The sequence below is a fragment of the Neovison vison genome, chromosome 14 (genome assembly GCF_020171115.1).
Source record: "Neovison vison isolate M4711 chromosome 14, ASM_NN_V1, whole genome shotgun sequence".
NCBI classification, from domain to species: Eukaryota; Metazoa; Chordata; class Mammalia; order Carnivora; family Mustelidae; genus Neogale; species Neogale vison.
In genome coordinates this window covers 2,940,541-2,961,175 of record NC_058104.1, presented here as the reverse complement: position 1 = coordinate 2,961,175, position 20,635 = coordinate 2,940,541, and the positions used below count along the sequence as shown (strand labels likewise).

General features: G+C 64.2%; 2 protein-coding genes across 8 annotated transcripts in view; one reads left to right on the top strand and one right to left on the bottom strand.

Annotated features, from left to right (window-relative positions):
• Positions 1-1,778: 1,778 nt before the first annotated feature.
• On the top strand, positions 1,779-12,955 carry TMEM184A (transmembrane protein 184A). 3 transcript variants are annotated; one of them, XM_044232645.1, is made up of 9 exons: positions 1,779-1,973; positions 6,634-6,879; positions 8,646-8,811; positions 9,105-9,195; positions 9,302-9,377; positions 9,464-9,555; positions 10,731-10,807; positions 11,354-11,551; positions 12,143-12,955. In XM_044232645.1, the coding sequence occupies exons 2-9, from the start codon at positions 6,634-6,636 to the stop codon at positions 12,376-12,378; spliced, it is 1,182 nt and encodes a 393-aa protein (XP_044088580.1). In that variant the 5' UTR covers positions 1,779-1,973; the 3' UTR covers positions 12,379-12,955. The 3 variants fall into 3 exon arrangements, with proteins under 3 accessions (XP_044088580.1, XP_044088578.1, XP_044088579.1); XM_044232643.1 differs by having other exon boundaries at positions 10,638-10,807; XM_044232644.1 differs by lacking the exon at positions 1,779-1,973 and adding an exon at positions 5,762-5,978 and having other exon boundaries at positions 10,638-10,807.
• Positions 12,956-15,135: 2,180 nt separating this feature from the next.
• The window catches only part of MAFK (MAF bZIP transcription factor K), a 30,658-nt gene continuing 25,158 nt past the window's right edge, over positions 15,136-20,635 (bottom strand). For 3 of the 5 annotated variants that reach the window (XM_044232633.1, XM_044232631.1, XM_044232634.1), the window contains 2 exons: positions 18,676-18,755; positions 15,136-17,754 (listed from right to left, as the gene is read on the bottom strand). In XM_044232633.1, coding sequence (XP_044088568.1) covers positions 17,320-17,754; positions 18,676-18,711 — 471 coding nt within the window. In that variant the 5' untranslated portion in view covers positions 18,712-18,755 and the 3' untranslated portion in view covers positions 15,136-17,319. The other 2 variants (XM_044232635.1, XM_044232632.1) reach the window with 2 other exon arrangements.

Below are 20,635 nucleotides of genomic sequence, written 5' to 3'. Positions count from 1 at the left end.
CACGACTGCTCCCACCCGACCCAACCTGAGGCACGGAGAGGGTCTCAATCCGAGTCTGGGTTCAGAGTTGCAGCTTTTGGTGTTCTGGTGGTCCCTAAATTCATCTCTATGGGACTAGCACACCTGCCTATCACAGTGACCAGGCTCAGGGTACAGCCTTTGTCGCATGTACCCTAACAGTCCTCGCTCGGACCCGGGAACCTCACTCCTCTCATCATCCACGTGTTCCAGAGACGGAAATGGAGGCAGCATCGCCAAGCTGCCCTGGCTGAGACCGGGCTTGACCCCAGGGTCACAGGACCTCTCACTGCTGCCAGATGGCAGTCTGACCGTGTGAAGGAGTGACACTCCCACCCCTGGCTGCCTCCCTGAAGGAGAGGCAGTTGGGCGGCGGCATGGACACTTCCTGGCAGGGGGTGGTGGACCCGGCGTGGAACTGAGAGCGGGGCCCCCAGGACTTTCTCCACGCCCCACCCTTACAGCTGCCGGAAGCTGGCTGGTGGCTGGTGGCAATCACAGCCTGGCGCTACACGCTCCTGTCCCTGAAGCCTGCACACTCCTTGGCCTTATAAATGCAGGCATGGGACGGGGTGGGAAGGTGCAGGGCCCTCTGCTTTGGCCGCCACGATTCAGGAGGAGCCACCGGTGAATCTGTAGCTCCCACAGGCAGTGGCTGGTGCCATGTAGATTTATTCTTGTACACGGCGCTTAACCAGTGATCAGACTGTCATCACACCTTCCAGCAATCCGTAGGCCCATGGAAGTCAAAGACGGGGGTTCGTCTGCAGCCCCTCCAGCCCAGACTACCAGGGGCTCCTCCGTCAAGGTCACACCCTTGAACCTCCAGTGCCATCTGCCCTGTTAGTTCTGCGCTGAGCTGCGCACAGTCCCCGCCCCCCACTCCAGACCCCGTCCCTTGCATGTCCCTTGCATGCCCTTCCTTCTTCTTAGTGGATGTAGGGACGTGGCTCAGAAGCGAGGGCGAGCAAGAGAACCCAGGGAGGGCAGCCGCTGTAGGCAATCTCTCCGAGCGGCTTCTCCAAGGCTTTGCAGCCCCCGAGCCTCCCAAACCAGTTATGACAAGGAGCCAGTGGACAAAGACAGCCACGTGCAGGACCGCTGAGCTGCTGAGCATCTCAGTGCCTCGGAGTGACACTGGCAGTCAGAAGGGGGCATGCAGTGAGCGACTAGGATGCCCAGGGCATGTGTGCAGTCAGAGGGCCCTGAGCGACCAGAGAGGGACTGTGGGGAGGCGCTCAGCCCCTGCGGCTTCATAGTCTGAACCCGAAGTGGACAGATGGGTCTGCAGGGCGGCAGGGAGGGAGGAGGTGGGCTCGGTGGGAAGTGAGGCCCCACTGATTCGAGAGATCGTGATGAGATGGAAACCCCTCTTCTGCGGGAGCAGCTGGCGGCGGGCCATCCTCTCAGTGGCTCCGCATCTCTTGGGGAGGCCACTCGGATCCCCTGTGTGGGGTGCTCAGAGCCAGGAGCCGTCCTTCGGTGAAGGCAGACAACCCCCCGTCTACCCCTCACTGCACCGGGGCAGGGGTGGATCGGACCACCACCCACACAGATGGAGAGATGCAACCACTCAAGGCCACACCCGGACGTCAGAGACTCCGAGGCCGGCTTATACCCCTCCGTCCGCCAGGCAGTGCACGACCGGAGGGATGGGAGGGAGGCCCAGGGCCCAGCAGAGGGTGTGGCCGGGGCTGCACTCTGCCTGGCAGGGCCGGCCTGGTGAGGTGGGCGGTGGCAAGGAGGTGTTTCCTGGGATCAGGGAAAGGCCGGCACCCCCCGCCCCCCAGGAGCAGCAGTGCCTTGGACCAGCCCAGGCTGCTGTGAGGAGGAGCAACGGAGGTCTAGAGGCTGCACATCAGGGCTGGACCCCCACCCACACCCCCCGGGGCCTGGAGCCCTGAGCAGAGCAGCCCGAGGGGCCTAACCAGACAGCTGACCGAGCCACCAGAGAGGTGAGCACAGGCGCGCATGTGTGTGCAAGTGTGCACACCCACAGGAGGGGTGGGGTCCAGGCCGGGGTCCCATTCACTCTAGTGGGGCAGGGATTCCTGGAGAAAAAATCTTGCACGGTGAAATTCTGAGAGTCTGGGCCTCTCTGCCCCACCCCCTTTCCACCCACGATGACAGGGTCCTGCCAGGCCCTGGGATACCACCTGGTAACCAAAAAGGGTCTCAGGGCTGCACCCCTGCCCCAGCCCCGCATGGAGGGCTGCCCCCAGGGACACACCCAGGGCTGGCAGCTGGCTCTGGGAGAGCAGGCAGGTACAGGCAGGCTCCAGGGACACAGCTCCTCTCTGGGGACAGAGGCCTGGGGGAGGGAGGTGGCCCAGGGGAGAGACACAGGCTAGGAATAGGCAGCGCAGAAGGGACAGAAAGCCCCAGGAAGGAGTGAGGTCCCCGAGATCCCAAAGTGGGGTTCCCCCTGGGCTGACCAGCCTAGAGGCCGAGAGAAACCCCGGGACGGTGATCTGGCCGGCAGGACAGCGGGTTGACTGAGACAACTAGTGCCACAGAGCGGTCCTGGGCCTCAGTGACCTTGACTGCAGAGCAGTACTGGGCCGCACTGACCCGGATCCACCTTTGAGCAAGGGACGAGCGCTGACCTACTGCAAGTAGGGTTCCAGATGCAGGGGACACTAAGGAAGGTCACAGACACCGTGAGGGCCACATCAGGTTCCCAGCCTGGTGTGTCCGAACCAGGGCCCTGCTCCTGCAGCTCTGGGGCCCAGGGCCCAGCTTGTCCACCACACAAGGAATCCCAGAACTGGAGCTGGAGGGACCTACAGTCCCTGCTGCAGGCCCAGAGGAGGGGAGAAGGGGCTTGGGTTCCCTGGGATGTAGGCTCCTTCCATGGCCTGCAGAGGCCCGGGGGCCCCACCGCTGCTGCCCACTTCTCCCAGCTCCCACCTGAGTGGCTTAAAGAACTGAGCACCCAGGACCCTTGGTTGACAGTGCCCCCGGGCCAGTCACCCCCAGGCCCTTGGCCACAGTGGCTATTGGTTAAGTCAAGGGCGGTTACAGGTGCTGGGACTGAAGCTCCCCAGATACAGCAGGAGGGCACCCCGGAGAGCGAAAGGACCCCGGGGGTCTGGCCTTGGGGAGCGTGGTGTCCTGATGCCCCCACTGTCCTCCCCCAACTTGTCTCTGCCTGCCCGGTGGGGGGTGGGGGCACGCTGGACCGGGCCGGCGGCAGAAAAGGAGCCATAGGCTCCCAGAGATGTCCCCAGAAGGCATGCTGGCTGAGAAGGGGTCCCCCGTGGCAGGGTGTGTCTGGAAGGAGCTCCAGGGCCAGCAGGAAGGTCAAGGAGCCATGGGCATTGGGTCACCAGTAGTGAAAGGCAGGCGTGGGGATGAGGAGACAGGTCTGACAGCGGCCACAGCGTCTTAGCCACCCACGCCCCAGCAACAACCTGCCCAGAGCCTCGTCACCTGGTCACCAGCAACAGGGGTCAGAGGCCCCAGCTCCCTGGACCCGGGCAGGCAGGTCTGTCCTGTGCTGGGCTTGGTCAGCGTCCAGCCCCGGGCAGGGAAATCAGGCCGGGCCGGCCCAGCCACCTCTGCTGAGTGCACATGGGCCATGACACTGGCTGCTGGAGACAGGGCCGAATTCAGGCAGGTCAGCTCTCCCGCACCTACCACCTGGTGACTCCGGTGCTGAAGCCCAGCACTCTGTGGGGCAGAGTCTGGCTTCTTCCCCTCCCAATCTCCCGCGCCTCCCTGACCTGGGCTGCTCTCTGTGTCACACCTGGGCAGCCCTGGGAGGGCCAGGCAGCTCAGGTCCTTCCCAGAGCTCAGAGCAAGGCAAAGGGGTGTCCCAGGCCTACAGTGATGGCAGGGACCCACCTGCTGTACCCCACGGTGGTGCAGCGGGAGAACCCCAGACTCATCTGTACAGACGGGAAAGAAGAGGCCCAGAGAGGTGAAGGGCTCTGCTTTGGTGGCTGCCGAGAACGTGGGCAAAGCATAGCACAGAGGGCTAAGGCTGCCTCTGGAGCAACAGATCAGGACCCAGAGAAAGGGGTTGGGGGCAGAAGGCCCCCATTTAGCAGAGGCCTGGGATTCTACAATACACACATGGCCTGGTGCCAATGGGAGGGTCCCTGAGCAAAGCCATGCCCGGGAGTGCGCAGTGTCCTGGTGTGGGGAGGCTTCGGAGCCAGGGATCCCTGGAGGCCTTCCTGGAGGCAACGGCTGAACAAGGCTTCAGAGTAAGGCAGCTGCGGGAACAACCCAGAAGTGACACTGGGCCTGGCCTCCACCAGGAGAGCAGGGATGGCCCTGGGCGGCAGGGGCTTCCCAGATCAGGGACCCCTGGCCCCCCTTGCTGCTGGCAGGCGGGCCTGACCCCCATGTACAACCTGCAGGTCAGAATCCACTGTCCTTCCCCACAGTGTTTTCTGGCTCTGAAGAAAGGGCCGAGCTCTGGAAGTACCTCCGTCTTGTCCAGGGTCCAGGCTTCAAGCCTCCCCAGGGCCAGGGCCCCTCAGCGCTCTCCCAAAGGCCTGGCCCCACTGGGGCCAGCAAGGAAGCCCTTCTGACCTGAGTGTGTCCTGCTGCAGGCTCAGTCCCCCAGCAGCAGCCTGGGAAGGCCCTAGGCCTTGCTTCCCCACCTGTGGCACGGGGGGTGGGGCATCCCTGGGCCCCTGCCAGCCCCATCCACGACTCCATAGCTAAGTGTACACCCTTCAGGGTCCCCAAGCCATCGTCACTAGGGGCCTTGAAGGGTGCTGCCTCCGCACGCGCTGACCCATGCTCCTGGCACCCGGGGCAGGTGATGGGATTCGGGCACACGGGAACCTTACTCTGACTGGATGCGGTGTAGACCACACCCGTCGCCCCAGCCAGAGCTGGTGGGAGCCACAGCCAGAGGGCCGGCTGCACAGTGTGCCTAGCACAGGGTTCCGGAAGCTCCCACAGAGGGAGTGCTGGCAGCAAGCGCAAAGCCAACAGGTGGACAGGAACTCCGGGTGGGATATAAGGGGGGGACAGTACTGAACGGTGACATCTGAATTGGTAGGACAAGGAGACAGCTGGGAGAGAAGTCAGTAAGGAAGTTTCCAGGCAGTGCTCAGAGGAGGCCCTCTGGGGGCTCCTGGGGGGCAGGGGGCTGGTGAGGGTGAAGGGGCGAGGAGTGGGCTCGTGTGTCCAGGGGTTGGGCCTGCAGCCTCCCACACACCTGTGCACACCGGTGTGGATGAGCCTCTGTGAGTGAAAAGGGATCAGTCATTCCAACAGTTCAGCCCTTGACCCATGGCCCAGGGCCGCAGAGAGAGTCAGGTGGCCACAAAGGATGTGAACGTGTGGCACTGTCAAGGGCACAGAGCAGACCCTCTGTCCCGGTGCCCCCCGGCAGCAGCAGCGGGGGCGGCGGCGTGAATGTGCAGAGCACGGCCCCTACCCGCTGGACCCTCCAGAGACAGAGTCGGGGGAGCCTCTTTGCAAAGAAGCCGCCAGCATCCAGCTGAACCCAGGGACCTGCCTGTCCCCCTCTCCCGACTCCACAATCCCAGCAGTGTTTCCTGTGCACCTTGTGCAGACTGGGCGAGAGTCTCACAACAGAAAGTCACCTGTGTTTAGGCAAACACCAGCCTGGCCCCCTGAAACCCCTCCTGCCTGCTTGGGGCCCAGGCAGAGGCCACGTGGCTGCCCGTCTGCCAAAGGCAGGTGAGGGCACCTGGCGGCCCGCAGCTTCCTGGGAGCCAGCTGCTGCTGAGCAAAGATAGAATGTCAGCAGCAGCGGGAGGGGACAAGCCTCTGCTCCTCCCCCTCCAACCGGGTCCCTTCCTGCAGGCGCCAGCCCTGGCGGGCCCCCTCCCCAAGCCTGGTACAGACTCCAGAGAGCAGCACTGCCCCACCCCCAGTGGGGCTGCCCTGGGCCACGTGGCCATGCAAATGACCAGCCAGGCTTCCCTGGAGGCCGGGCCTCCCAGGGCCGGCCAGAGCTTCCTGCCTGAGAGGTAGGCACTGGGCCCCTACCTGCTGTGGGCTGGAGGCCGGGGGAGAGGCCAGGTCAGCCTCTGGCATGGGAGGGGCAAAGTGCCGGTGCCCCGGCCGGCTGGCTAGTGACCAGAGAGATGGCATCCGGAGCAAGCGAGCAGGCCTGGGGAGCTGAAGGGCCCTGCAGCACAGCCGGGCGCCCGGACAGCCGGGCAGGGCCCGGGGAGCTGGTGGCTGCTGGGCTGCTGGGCTGCACCAGTCCAGCCTTCTCTCCGACTGCCCTCCCCTCCGGGCAGGCAGGGCAGCGGGGCTCTCTCACGTTCCCAGACATCTTGGGTCCCCAAACGTGGGCTCCCACAAGTCTGAACAGCAGACACTAGGACCACCTGATGCCACGGTCTGCTCCCGGCTTCTGCGCCCAGGCGGCTGAGTCCCACCTGGGAAGGAGAGCCCAAGTCAGGGGAGTAGGCACAACGGTCAGGCTCGAACCACCCAGAAGGGATAGGGAGGGACGCCCAGGGCAGCCCCGGCCTGTCGGTGGCCTGTGCGTGGCCACCAGGAGGAGCTCCTCCTGCCCTGCCCCCAACCCCTCCTCCCTGGGCCGGCACTGGGGCTGCCAGCTGCCTGGGTGCACCTTTGTCCTCACTCCTTCTGTGTCCTCCCTCACCTCTGCAGATGACTAATGCCTCAGGGCTCATGGGAACAGCCCGCGGCCCCCTGGTGTCAGCAACCTGGCCACAGCCCAGCCCCCCTCCCGCCATGCCCACCGTGCCCTCCGCGTCCTCCGTGCCCGGCGGGCCACAGATGGACCCCATTGGGAACAGCTCCCAGGGCGCCTCCCGCCTCTTCCTCACCACCGCGTTGGCCCGTGGCGTCTCAGGGGTCTTCGTGTGGACTGCCCTGGTGCTCACCTGCCACCAGGTAGGCCCTCCCTTCCTCACCTCTCTTGGGACCCTGCTGGCCATGGGACATGGCCCTGGCTGACTGTGCTGGGATCCGGGGCAGCCACCAGAGGCCCGGCTGCAGGGAGGGCCCTCAGGGGTGGCAACAGGCCAGCGTGCATGGGCGGCGGAGGGAGATTTCCCCCGAACGCAGGGTGTGGGACCCAGGGAAGACTGGCCTTCGGGATGGGGAGGGAATGAGTGAGAGTGTGAGCTTGGGGCAGGGGTGGTCAGGCGAGCCGGCAGGCAGGGAGGGGTGAGCGGACTCCTTTCTCAGTGAGAGCCGCCTTCTGTGTGGTCTCAAACAACCACATCAGAAGTAGACACAAGGGTATGAGGGGGACCGGGGGGCACGGTACAGGCAAGAGCAGTGGGCGCCAATCGGGAGGGCTGCCCAGAGGAGGCAGGATTGGCACAGAGTCTTACCGAGCTGCTCTTGGGGCTCTGGCCGGGAAGATTGAACTGGTGGGTGGTGCGTGTGCACTTGGGTGGCGAGTACAATCTGGGATAGGCTGTGACTTATGGGACCAGAAGCAGCAGGGGCAGGCCCCAGAGTCCTGAGTGCCTACCTCTCAGTGCCCCCTCTGTGTGAGCCTAACCCCAGCACTTCTGTGTGTCTGTCTCTGACTCCTGGGCCTCCCCAGAGGGGCAGACAGAGACCCCGTGGGCTGCAGCCCTGCCTCTGCCCCCAGCCCCAGCCCCTCCGAGACAGGAGGGCAGCCATCTCCGCCCTTCCAGGGCCCCCAAGTACAGAGAGGGACTCATCCTCTGGCTTTAGGATGGGAAGGTAAGGGGGTAGAGGACGGAGAGGGCCTGCCAAGGCCGCCCCGCCAGGTAGTGCCAGCCCCAGGACAGAAACCACGTCTCCCAGGGGCCGCCCGTGCCAGGTGCTCCCACTGCCTCAGCCAGGCAGCAGGGACTGATAAGGGACTGTTCCGGATGCCAGTCTGCCCCTGCCACTCACTGCATTGTGCCCTCTGAAGACCGGCGCACGCAGGGCTCCACACACAGCCTGCTCTGCCACGGCCCTCTCTCCACCTATGCTCAGTGGCACCTCCTCCAGGAAGCCTTCCAGAGGTGCCATGTGCCCGGCTCCCTGGCACCTCTTCCTCTTCAAGACCCTCTCGCTGCCCTTCCATCTCCCCTTGGAGGACGTGGACAGTCAAGAAAGGTCTCCAGACAGACTATAATCAGCCGTATTTCCCACCGCCCAGGGACAGGACAGTGCCATCTTTCCTTTCATGTTCACCCTGTGTTTCCCACATGCGTGGGGTCACACCCGCTTTGCCCTCTGATGCTTCCACGCCCTATTGTTGCACAGCAGGTCCCCCATGGACATCTTGGGATGCCCCTTTCACTGGCCGTCCAAGACCCAGCCGGCCCCACCGCGTCTTCCCCCACGTCGCTGCCAGGGTCGGTCTCCTACACAGACCCTTGCTTTCCCAATGTACCTGCCCCATGGGGCCAATCCCCGAAAGGGCACCAGGGGGTCAGCACTTTGTAGACCCCCCCATGCTGAGATGCCAAACTCCGGGGCCACAGATGCCCCCCGGCCTGGAATGAACGAACACAGGAGCAAGAGCGTGAGCAAAAAGGCGTTCCCGCGGCAGAGTGTGCGGGCAGAAGGGGCCGGCCGCACCCGGGGGGAGCTCGCGCTGCTTCCCACGCTGCTCCACACGGGGGGTGGGGGGGTGGGAGGGCACGTACCCATCGTGCCCCAAGCCTGCCCTTGCTCCGCCTGCCTAGATCTACCTGCACCTGCGCTCCTACACGGTTCCCAACGAGCAGCGCTACATCATTCGCCTGCTCCTCATTGTGCCCGTCTACGCCTTCGACTCCTGGCTCAGCCTCCTCCTCCTGGGGGGCCACCAGCACTACATCTACTTGGACTCAGTGCGTGACTGCTATGAAGGTGAGCGCCGTCTGGCTCCGGGCTCCTGCGAGATCCAGGGAGGGCGCAGAGAGGCCTCAGCCAGCTCGGGAACCCCAGCCTCCAGGGCCAAGTCAGCTCCCCTGATGGTCAGGATTGGGGGTACCAAGGGTGGGGGCCCTGCAGCGGGGCTGGCCCAGGACCTGGATTGGGGGGGAACGGGGGGCCTTCGACGGGGTGGGGCCTCGCTGCCACAGGGACTGCTGATGGCCAGGGAGCAGGGGGCCTCGGGGAGCGCAAGCTCACTGCTGCCCGCCCGGCCCCCTGCCCTGCAGCCTTTGTCATCTATAGCTTCCTAAGCCTCTGCTTCCAGTACCTGGGGGGCGAGAGTGCCATCATGGCAGAGATCCGGGGAAAGCCCATCCGGTGAGCATCTTGCCCCAGAGCCCATAGGGGTCCCCCGCACTCCGGCAGCAGGGCTGGGCTGGGGATGGGTCCTTGCGGGCCCTGCTTCACGGACTTGCACACTCAGGTCCAGCTGCGTCTATGGCACCTGCTGCCTGCACGGCATGTCTTACTCCATTGGCTTCCTGCGATTCTGCAAGCAGGTGAGTGGGGGGCGTAGGGAGCTGGCCTGCCCTGCCCTGGCACTCCCAGCTACACCCCCCACCAACCCTTACTCCCTCCTCCCCAGGCCACACTGCAGTTTTGTATCGTGAAGCCGGTCATGGCCTTGGTCACCATCGTCCTGCAGGCGTTCGGCAAATACCATGACGGGGACTTCAAGTAAGGCCAGGCTGCTTGGCCTGGGAGGGGTGGGAGGGGTGGGCCAGCCTGGCGGGAGAAGGGTGCAGGCCCCAGGTCAGGGAGGGGGTTCAGCACGAGTCTGAGTCCTCACTTGTGCTCCCGGGAGACTGCCAGTGTGAGGCTGCAGCAAACGGACCCGGAGGAGTGGGCCCCTGACTACAGGGCTAGGAGCCTTGCTGCCATGGGTTAACCCCCAATCCTGGCCTGCAGCCCACCCACCCGAAGGAGAGCCAAGGGGGAGTTCAGGCCCTCAGGCCCAGGGAGCCACTGGTGGCACCTCCCGGACAGCCCAGGAGCCCCACACCATGTCCACACAGCAGGTGCACACACACACACACACACACACAGAGCAAGTACACACACGCACACACACACAGCAGGTGCACACATGCACACACGTTCACACATGCACACACACACGAGCAGGTACACACATGCATGCTTACACACGAACGCGCACACACGCACAAGCGTGCTCACACACAGGCTCACGAGCCCATGCACACACGCTCACACATGCACACAAGCCTGCACACGCATGCTGACACACGCACACAACAGGTACACACATGCGTGCACATACGCGCATGACCCCCTCACACACGCACACAAGCCCCCCCACACGCACACGCATGCACACGAGCAGGTGCACACGCTCACACACATGCTCACACGTGCACATGAGCAGGCACACACGTGGTTTCACATGAACGCACACCCTCACATGCTCCATGCTGACGTGTGTGTGAACACACCCACAGGTGCACGCACATCACGTACACACTCCTACACCAGCACACATCTCCGGTGTGTGCACAGTGTAGAGGCCCAGTCCTTCAGTCTGTGCACAGCTGGACCGGGGAAGAGGGACGGAGGGCGGCCTTTGTAGGGAGAAGGGCTACGTCATCACAGCTGCATGGGGACCCCCCCAGCTCCCTGGCCGTTGTGCTCGGGTGCTGCCCCCCTGCCTGCCTGGTCTGCAGGGAGGGCCCAGGCTGGGATAGCAGGGAAGGCACAGGGCTTGGGGCCTGCCTTGACCCCGGTATCTGCTCTGGCCCCAGCATCCACAGTGGCTACCTCTACGTCACCCTCATCTACAATGTCTCCGTCAGCCTGGCCCTCTACGCCCTGTTCCTTTTCTACTTCGCCACCAGGGAGCTCCTGCAGCCCTTTGAGCCTGTCCTCAAGTTCTTCACCATCAAGGCGGTCATCTTCCTCTCTTTCTGGCAGGGTAGGTGTGCTGTGGGGGCCCCGGTGGAGCCTAGAGCCTGCCCCCATCCCACTTCAGTCCCCAGTTCCCCATGTGCCCTCAGGCCTGGCCTCAGTTTCCCTGGCTGGAGCACAGGTCAGAACCACCACCCCCTCAGCTGGAAGCCATGGTGCAGGGGAAATCTCCAGTCCCCCACCCAGCAGGACTGGCTGTTGTGGGTGGAAAGGCCCAGCAAAGGCCTGGGGCCACGATGGGGGTGCTCCCGGACCTCACCCCGCAGACAGTGTTGGGGGGGTAGGGGTGAGCTCCAGCTCTGGGATCAGGAGGCCAGAGCAGACATGTGGGGAGTAGCCAGATGCCCACTGGGCCATGACCATGGTGTGGGAGGTACCCACACCCCTGAACATCAGCCTCTCCCTCCATGGAACAGGATCACAGGGATGAGACGTCCCAGGGCCACCTGGGGGAGCCTTTGCAGGGCCAGAACCTCGTCCTCCCCCACAGACCCCACACGGCTCCCGAGGCCTGTGCAGGGTGGGTGCCTGAGCGGCTGTCACCATCCCCTAGGGATGTTGCTGGCCATCCTGGAGAAGTGTGGGGTCATCCCTGAGGTCCAGGTCATCGATGGGAGCAAGGTCGGGGCTGGCACGCTGGCCGCTGGCTACCAGAATTTCATCATCTGCATTGAGATGCTGTTTGCCTCCATTGCCCTGCGCTATGCTTTCAGCTGCCAGGTGTACGCAGAGAAGAAAGAGAACTCACCAGGTGCACTGGCTGGGTCCTGTGCAAGAGTGGGTGGGCGCACGGACAGTGGGCCCGGGGAGGAGCACAGACAGACAACCCTTGGGGAGAACTCCAGCCTAGACAGGGCCCACATCTGCATCTGGCCCAGGCCCCAAGCTCTGAGTGAGATGGGCTGGACTGGATGTCTGGCAGTGGGGGGGCTTGATGCCTCCCAAGCCTGGGGGAGCCCTGCCCACCACACCCAGAGACCTAGACATCCCTGGGGAATGATCCATTCGGGCAGGGATGGCCTGCACCTGCTCCGGCTGCCTGGCGTGACCACAAGCATAAAGGGCTCACTCTGGGCTGGGGAGAAGGCAGGAGCCGGCCAAGGTGGTCTCTCAATGTGTCCCCTGGGGAGTCTGAGCTGGGACAGGCCGGCAGGGGGTTGAGGGGAGGAGCCAGGCTGGGGTTCAGCGGTCCTGAAATCACCCCCTGCTGGCCAAGCCCAGGGCCTGGGCAGCCCAGAGGTTGGTGGGAAGCAGGGCCATGTCCCCAGGGCTGGGGTCTGAGCGCAACATGACGGGTCTGGGCACCCCCCACTGACCCCATACATGTGCCGTTTGCCCCCAGCCCCCGAGGCACCCATGCACAGCATCTCCAGCGGCCTCAAAGAGACCATGAGCCCACAGGACATCGTGCAGGACGCCGTCCACAACTTCTCGCCGACCTACCAGCACTACACCCAGCAGGCCACACACGAGGCCCCGAGCCCCAGCGCTCACCCCAGTGCAGCCAGTGGCCCCGGGGGGATCCGGAAGAGTCGCAACGTGGAGAAGCGGATGCTGATCCCTGCGGAGGAGCTGTAGGAGGGCCACAGGTCACCGGACACCTGGCTGCCACCTGGCTGCCCGGGCCTCTGGCCAAGCACAGAGCCCTCACCCACCAGCCCTGTTGCCAGAGGGGAAGCCTTCTGGGAGCCTTCCTTCCAGGAATGTGCGGCCACTGTCCAGCCTGCCTCCCCTGTAGGCCCATGGCTCCAGACGGGACATCGGAGCTTATCTGATGAGCTTGGGACTCGCTGGGCCCCCCTGGCCGTCTGCTCGGGGCTGCTGTGAAGCGGGCGCCAGCAGGATGGACGGACTCCAGGCTGGGCCTCTGCAGGGAAGGGCGGCCTCCGGAGAGCGAGCAGCCACCCCGCGATCATGGGAGCTGTGGGTGCGGACAGGTGGGCCAGTAGGGGCCTCAGCTGGGCCTTACCAGGCCCCCGCGCAGCCCCTCCAGCCAAGGAGACTCCTGAAAGTCCCCACCCGACGTGCGGATGTGGGTCTGGGAGGTGTCCGGGGCCACCTGCACAGGGACTTCGTCCTGACCAGTCCGCAGGGCACAGGCAGCTCACGGATGAATCACACTTATTTGTACATAAACACCTGTCTTTTCTAGAGACTCCAGTGGCCTCTGTTCCCATGGGGTCAGCCCTGGAGGAGCCAGCTGTACTGGGGTGTTCAGACAAGCCCCACAGTGCTAAGTCTGCTGTTGGGGGAAGGATCCGGGGCGCTGCTCAGAGCCGAGTGGGGCACAGAGCTTACAAGCAGACCGAAGGCTGTGCCCCGCGCCCTTGAGAGACCCGGAGCGTTGCCCTTCCCTTGGGAGCTCAGCTTCCTCCTTAAGATGGACCTGCAGCCAGCCCTGCCTGCAGTGGGTCCATGAAGGCCACAGATGGACACAGGCCCAGGGAGTGCAAGGGGCGCAGACGGAGCTCAAAGCTTGAGCCCGCCTTCCCCCGTCCTTCTCTCTCCTGTGTGCCAGGCCGGTGCCTGGGGAGACCCCTGAGGGTCAGAAGAAATGCAGCCCGGCCCTGGCCAGAGCAGGGGGCCGCCCCGCAGCCTCCCTGCTCCCTAGGCCTGCAGACCTAGCACTCAAGGCCACAGCTTCTCTGAAGGCCCCACCGGGCTGCCTGGCGAGATAAGCCAGGCCACCACCACGCCACCCAGCTGAAGAGCACCCCCACACCGCCTTATCATGCCATCCCGGCTGCGGGACTACGGTGGGCCACACTCCAGCACAGCCGGCTCAGTCAGCAGCTCTGGGAGCAACCACGGTAGGAGGTTGTCTGGAGGACTCAGAGGGGGCCAGTGCCAGACCCCCTGTGGGTAAATGGGGGTGCAGCCCTGCAGGCCCCCGCCTGGGGAGGGTCACCCCATTAGGGCCCCAGTTGCCTAAACCATATGCATGGGGCATGTGGGCTGGAACTCCCTTCCAGTGACCACACGCAGTGCGGGCTCCCAGTTAGAAGGCACCTTCAGCACAGGCCCCAGCAGCCCCGTGTGCTGTGTCCACAGTGTGCTGAGGGCGGGGCCCGGACCCCAGCCTGCCCTGAATCTTCACAAGCCCGGGGAAAGGGGCCTGATCACACAGCCGGCAAGAGACAGACTAGCCCCACAGAGGCAGCTCACACTCGTCCAGCCCCCACAGACTTCTCTGTGGGACGAGGCCCAGCTTCTCCTTCAGACACAAAGTCAGGCCGTGCCCCACCACCCACAGGTAGATCATAGTCGCCCCCACCTCACTGGCTTCGTCCTCCCCGGGGAGGATGAGGAGTATGGGCGCTCTCGAGGAGGAGGAAGGGGGGCACGTCTTGCCATCCATGACGACAAAGTGGGCTCCCAGTTCTGGGCCCCACCACACAGGGCCTTTCCCAGCCTCGGCGCTCTCACCTGGGAAATGGCCCCAGCAATCCACCCCAATGGAGGCAACCCCGAGAGACGGACTGGGCCGGAAGGAGCAGCAGCCTTCGCCAACTTCCAAGGGGCCCTGACAGGGCTGGGGTCAAGGCCTGCCCTAGCTCCAGTCACTGGGCCACCGTGCAGAGCTCTTGCAGGGGGAGCAGGCCTGGCCACGTTGGGGGCCACAGCGACCCCACAGGGCTGGCACACTCCACTCCCCACCCATTTCACAGAAGGGAGCCAGCGGACTGGAAAGGGAGGGAACAGGCCCCCGGGAGCCTACCCCACCCCACCCGAGCTGCTGGCAATGACCGTGGGCGGGAGCGGTCCCATCAGCTCAGGCAGAGCTGAGGCAGGAGGGCCAGCGAGTCTTGGAAACCCCGAGACCTGGCCTGCAAGTCTGCCCTCCTGCAGAGGCTGAGGCCAAGTGCTGACATGTCTGCCCCTCAGAGGGACAGGGGTGGGTAAGGCCCATGGGGAATGCCGGCTTGCAGGACAGCCCGCTTACTTTAGGCACCCTGCTGTCTACCCCAGGCCAAGTGTCTGTCTCCGCACCTGCGGCAGGACGTGGCCCAAGACTGGGGCACATACCACCTGGTGGGGGCGGGGAGGGGAGCCATCGGAGCTGGAGAATGCTATGTCCGAAGGCTGGAGGCTCCCGGTTGGGGCAGACAGGGCACTTGGGAATTGGGCCCACCATTTGGAAAGCCAGCCCGGCCGCCTCCACGGGCCTGACCCCCTCCCCACCTCAGGGCTGTCCTGATGGACCTCGCAGGTGAGGACCACCGAGTCGGGGGGGCAGGACATGGAGGCAGTGGCAGTCCCTCACGAACAGCAGTGCCCTGCACTCAGGGACTTGACACCGCCTGCCCCTGCACCAACCACACAACCAGGCAGGTCTGAAACCAGAAAACTCTTTATTGCAAAGGTACAAAAGCGTCACGGCAGAGATGTACAGCAATAAATTAGGTGGTGGCCGTGAGGGGACGGGGCAGGCGCGGGGCATGTGTCGTACGGACGAGGACCACAACGTGGGGTCTCTTCTCAATAATTTATACCATGATAAAAGTAGCACAAAAATAAATATTGAAACGGAGCAGCTGAGCGGCAGAGGCGAGGAAGCGGGAGGCCCCGCCCCCGGGAAGGACCCACGGATCTGAAGCCCAGAAGGCAGGGGGGACATACCCCAGGGACAGAGGTCCTTGCCTTTTCTCTTACATAAAGAGCATCCATACGTTAAACCTGTGACAGTGGAGTCTCAGCGAGCTGGAAGGCAGAGCACGAGAAGGCTCTGGTCTTCCCTCCTCCTGGGTCCCCCCAAGGCCAAGCAGGCGGCGGGGACAGGCAGAGGGCAGGCAGCCCCGGCCTCCCTCCCCAGAGCCAGGGGCGACCGGCTCCCACCCCCACCCCCACTGTAGCTCTGCTCTATTAGGGATTTACAGTAAAAACAGGAAAATTACGAAAAATCTGTACGATAAAATGTGTATATAATTTTATATATATATATACTTTCTCTCTTTTAAATATTTCCCCATGGTCCTTATCGATATCCAATGTGGATTACCTACCATGGCTATGGTATCAACAGCTTTTTTTTTTTTTTTTTTTTACACACTGGGCCTTTTGCTCCGTAAGGATCCAGTGCACCCCAGACCCTTCACCTCTCCCCAGGACAAGGTGAAGGCCACATGCAATGCGACGGAGGCCCCAGACCTTCACTGGTCGCTCGCGACAGCAGACGCAAGAGGAAGATGCAGCCCTTGGGGCCATCAGCCCTGCCTGAGCCTCCTCTTCCCGGGCGGGGGGCCTGTGGCTTGCTGGGGGTCTCCCTCAGAGCTGGATGGCAGGGCCAAGAGGAGGCTGGGAGCTTGCGCTCACCGCCCACCCCCAGGCCCCAAAGCCCCAGCCTCTCTCCAGCAAGGCCAGCGAGAGGCAGTCCAAGCTCAGCACGTGGGAGCTGGAAGCCCCAATCGATCGAGGCTTGTAGGGGTGGGAAGCCCCAGCAAGGATCACCAAGGTCATGGGGTTCCAGGTGCCTGAAAGAGCAAGTAAAGGTTCCGGGCGAGGGTTAAGCACCATGGTGGCTGTGTCCCCTTGTCCTCTGCACTGAGAGACCACCCAGGTGCCCCCAGGAGAAAGGTTCAGGCCCCGTGCCGTGTCACCTCCCCTGTCACCGCACCCTCCTCATTCTCAGACCCTGCCCGTCCCCTCCCAGCAGAGCCACAACCCAGTCCTAAGGCCCCTGCCCACCTCACCCCACGCCACACAGAACCTCCGCACATCCACTCCAGGCCCTGCCACCCCTCCCTGCTCAGGGCTCCACCTTCCTGGTCCAACAGGGTACTCCCTGGGGTCACTCAGACAGAGGGACAGTTCCCAATGCCCCTGTAACTCCTGCTGCATAGACCCCGGAGGCCCCCCAGTGACTAGCCCCCTGAGCTGCTCCCCCAAGGGCCCGGTGCTGCTGGTGCCGGTGCAATGGCAGGTGCGTCCCCGAGCACACGTGCACGCACACACAGCCCCTTAGGCAGCCCCCCTCCCTCCCTCTGCCTTGCACGGTGCAGTCTCCGCTAAGGCTAAAGCAGGCTCGTGGTGCTTTCCGTCCCCACGGACAATCGGTTCCTCCTGCAGCACCAGAGCTCAGGGCAGGGAGGGGGGTTCCTGCGGCAGCTGAAGGACGGCGGCAGCCGCTCCTGGGACACGTGGAGGACAGAGCCCCCACCGTCTGGGCCACAGGGCCAGGAACCTCCGGCAGACCTTCCTTCCATACCTCCCGACGCCCCCCAGCGTGAGACACCCCCCCCCCGGAAAAGGACAGTCTGGAGAGAGCTGGCGGGGCCCCGAGGAAGGCCGAGTGCATACGTGTGCGCGTGTGCGTGTGCGTGCGTGTGGGAAGGCGTGCAGCACACGGTCTCACAAGACCCCATCTTCAGCCAGCAACCTCGTCCCCGCCATGAGTCTATACTGTACTCGGGTGTTAAGGGGTCTGCTCCCAATGGGACCCTCCGATGGGCACGAAGGAGGTGCCCCCCGCCTGCCCAGTGCCCCGGCCGCACCACCCAGACCCCCACCCCCGGTTGGGCACTAGGACGCGGCCGAGAAGGGCACGGAGGTGGAGGAGATGTCGGCAGACTTGACGATGGTGATGACGCTGGTGGTGGCCACCTTGGTGGGGGTGACGGGCCCACGGGCCACGGTGCGGGCGAAGGTCTGCAGGGCCTCGTACTTGGAGCGCAGCGCGTCAAGCTCTAGCTTCATGCTGCTGTTCTCGCGGGCCAGCTTCTCCACCTCCTGCTGCAGCTCCACGCGCTGCCGCTCCAGCTCCTCCTTCTGCGTCACGCGCTTGATGCGGCAGCTGGCGGCGTAGCCCCGGTTCTTGAGTGTGCGCCGCCGCTGCTTCAGGCGCACCACCTCCTCCTTGGTGAGGCCCCGCAGGTGCTGGTTCAGCTCCCGCACTGACATGGACACCAGCTCGTCATCGCTGAGCACCGGGGCGTTCTCACCCGCCTCCTTCTTGACCTGCAGGGGCCACGGCACAGCGGTCAGCACAGGGGCACAGCGGGAGCCCGGAGGACGGCTCAAACCGTGTGGGCACGGGAGCCCGGGTCTGGGCTGGGGAGAGCTGGCAGCAGGCCCTCTGTGGTGCAAGTGGGCCTCCAGTCTGCTGGCAGGGCACGGGGCTGCTCCCTGCAGGGTCATGGGACACCAGCACCCAGCGTCATGCTGACGGTTCTCGGATGGGGGCCACTGACTACACCTGGCCATTGCCTGGTTCCCACCGGCCACCCAGACTCTGCAAGGCTGCGGCCTGCATGTGTGCCCTGCTCTGTACATCTCCCGGGAGGCAGGACGCACAGAGGCAGGTGGGGCACGGGAAGGCACAGCAGCCCATCCTTCCACACCCCTCAGACCCAGCGGAACCTCAGAAAGGGCTTGGGCGTGCTTGGAGAGCCCCCTCTCCTGCCAGACCCAGGTCTGCTCCCAGGATGAGACAGCCAACTCAAAAAAACGCTGCCGGCCCCAGAAGCGGGGAAGGCCCGAGGAGCCAGCACACACTGTGGCTGGCCAGAGCTGGACCCCAGAAGCCAGGGTGTGTGCTGCCTGGGCCCTGGTTCCACAGGACGGAGGCCACACTACCCACGCCTGGGGGCTGGGGTGATGAACACCTCCTAGCCAATGGGGACCCACCCCTTCGACTCGCTCCCAAGGACTGATCCCCTCAGATGTCAGAGCTGCCCACTCCCAAGGCCACGACCCCCAATTCTGTCACCACTGCTCTATAACACGTCTTCTAGCCGACAGCCCCTTCCAGGGAACAGGGCTTCTTTCCTCACACTCAGGGCCATCCTGGGAAAGAGGCGCTGCTGGAACCGGAAGGGACCTTTCCTAGGCCTGAGCCCGGGACAGAAATGGGGTCTGCTTACCCACACCCCCGCTTACCTTTAACGCCTTGTTTGGTTTGGGATTAGTCGTCATAACCTGGGCACAGTCACCCGAACAGAAGGGCTTGGAAATTGGAACTAGAAAATCACACAAGAACACAGAAACGAGTGAGGTTAGGTGATGGCCAGGCTGGGGACGGGGCCTGCTGCCGTCACAAGTGACCTAAAGCGGGGACATCCCCACCACAGAGTGACTCTGAGGAGGCTCATCGCCTCATTCCATGTCACCCCAAAAGCAAGATAGGAGCCAGCCAGTGCTGAGGGACTCTCCGCAGGGTGGGCAAGGTGGCCACACCTCCCCCACACACTCCAGCATCAGACCGTGGAGCAACCCAGACCCCCCTTGGCCGGACCCACTTTGGCCAGGCGCCCAGCAGCCACACCGCAGTCCCATGCCGCCCCGCCTGCCAGGTCTCTGCCACCAGCGCCTGGGGACCACTGGGTGAGAGCAGCTGTGACTTCCTGTTCTCTCCCTCGGAGCTGAGACGCTGGCACCACGAGGCACAGGATACCACGTTTAAGGGCCAAAGTGCGCAGCAGCAGAGCCCCCTCCCGAGACGGGCCGCACCCAGCACCTAAAGAGCATCGCTGGCCCCCAGGACAGCACCCTGCCCAGGCAGAAGCCCCCAGTCCCCCTGATGTAGCCTGGCTGGAGAGGAAGGGGCCCTGGGGGGAGCACGCCCCTGCCCTGGCCCAGCCCCACCCTTCCCAGCAAACCTACCTCTGCACAGGGCACGGCAGCTGTGACATCACCACCAGCCCTGGGCTGCCCTACAGCCCTGACCTGAGGCCCACCAGGTGGGCGGGGTCCCCCTCCAGCGGCCAAGCCAGGATCCGGGTGGTGGGGAGCCGCCACTGTGCGAGCTCACGAACCGTCTGGCGGGAGTTGTCCCCGGCGCCCGCCAGCCCCCGCCGTAGCCCGCCCTTCTAGTTTTCGCGTCTGCATTGTGTCACACATTCTAATCATTCATGAAAAAGCCAGCCAAAGCATCCCAAGCATGATTCCCCTCTGATAGTTGCCATGGCGACCTTGGGACGTAGCCAACCTCTGATGGTCGTCATGGAAACGGAGAAGCCCACAGCAACAATGGCTTTGGGCAGGCGGCACAGACATCACAGGTTGTGGGACAGTAAACAAACCCGTGCGCCCCCGAGGCTGGGGGGAGGGTGGGCAGAGGGGACCGGGCCCTAGACTTGCTGGCACGCTCTGTCACTGGGTTAGGGACTAGGCAAGATGAACTGAGCGGAAAGAACATCAGAGAAACGCATGGCGGGGGAGGGGGGTGAGCCTCACCAAAGCCTCCATCTCCAGCGTGAGCAGGACTCGGGTGGGTGTCTCCACCTCGCCTTCTTTCGCCCTGGGACGAAAGCCCTGGGACCGCGCGTGTGGCATGGCCTAGACGCGACTCCCACTGCTCCTGCCTCTAGCACCTTGCCAGCCTGCCGTTAGCGGAGGGTGTCAGTGCCCAGGCCACTGGGCCCCCCATCGCCCAGGCAACACGGCCACTTGCCCGGGAGCTGACACGGGATGACAGCGAGCGGCACAGCAGCAGGGCCGGGGCGGGGCCCACCCTCGGGGGGCTCCGGGCTCCCCTGCACCCCCCACACTTGTGCATGAGACAGACACGCAGACATGCAGCAGCATGGGGGAACGGCAGCAGGGACCAGGAGCTGCCTCCTGACAGCAGCCTGACCCCCAGCCTCTTGGGTCGGGGGCCACAACCAGCACTCCTCCCTCCAGGTGCAGGGGTCCTACTGCGCCAGAAAGACCACCTGGAGGGCTGGCAGGAGCCAGGCAGCCGGGAGAGCCCTGAGAAACTTTTCCACGGGCTGGGTGTCATCCCAGCACACGTCAGCGCACAGGGCCTGGAGCCGCCAGCACATAGCTGTGCGGTGAGTCACGGCTGTTTACAGAGCGAGGAGCTCACATTCCCACAGACCGAAGGCCCTCCCACCCC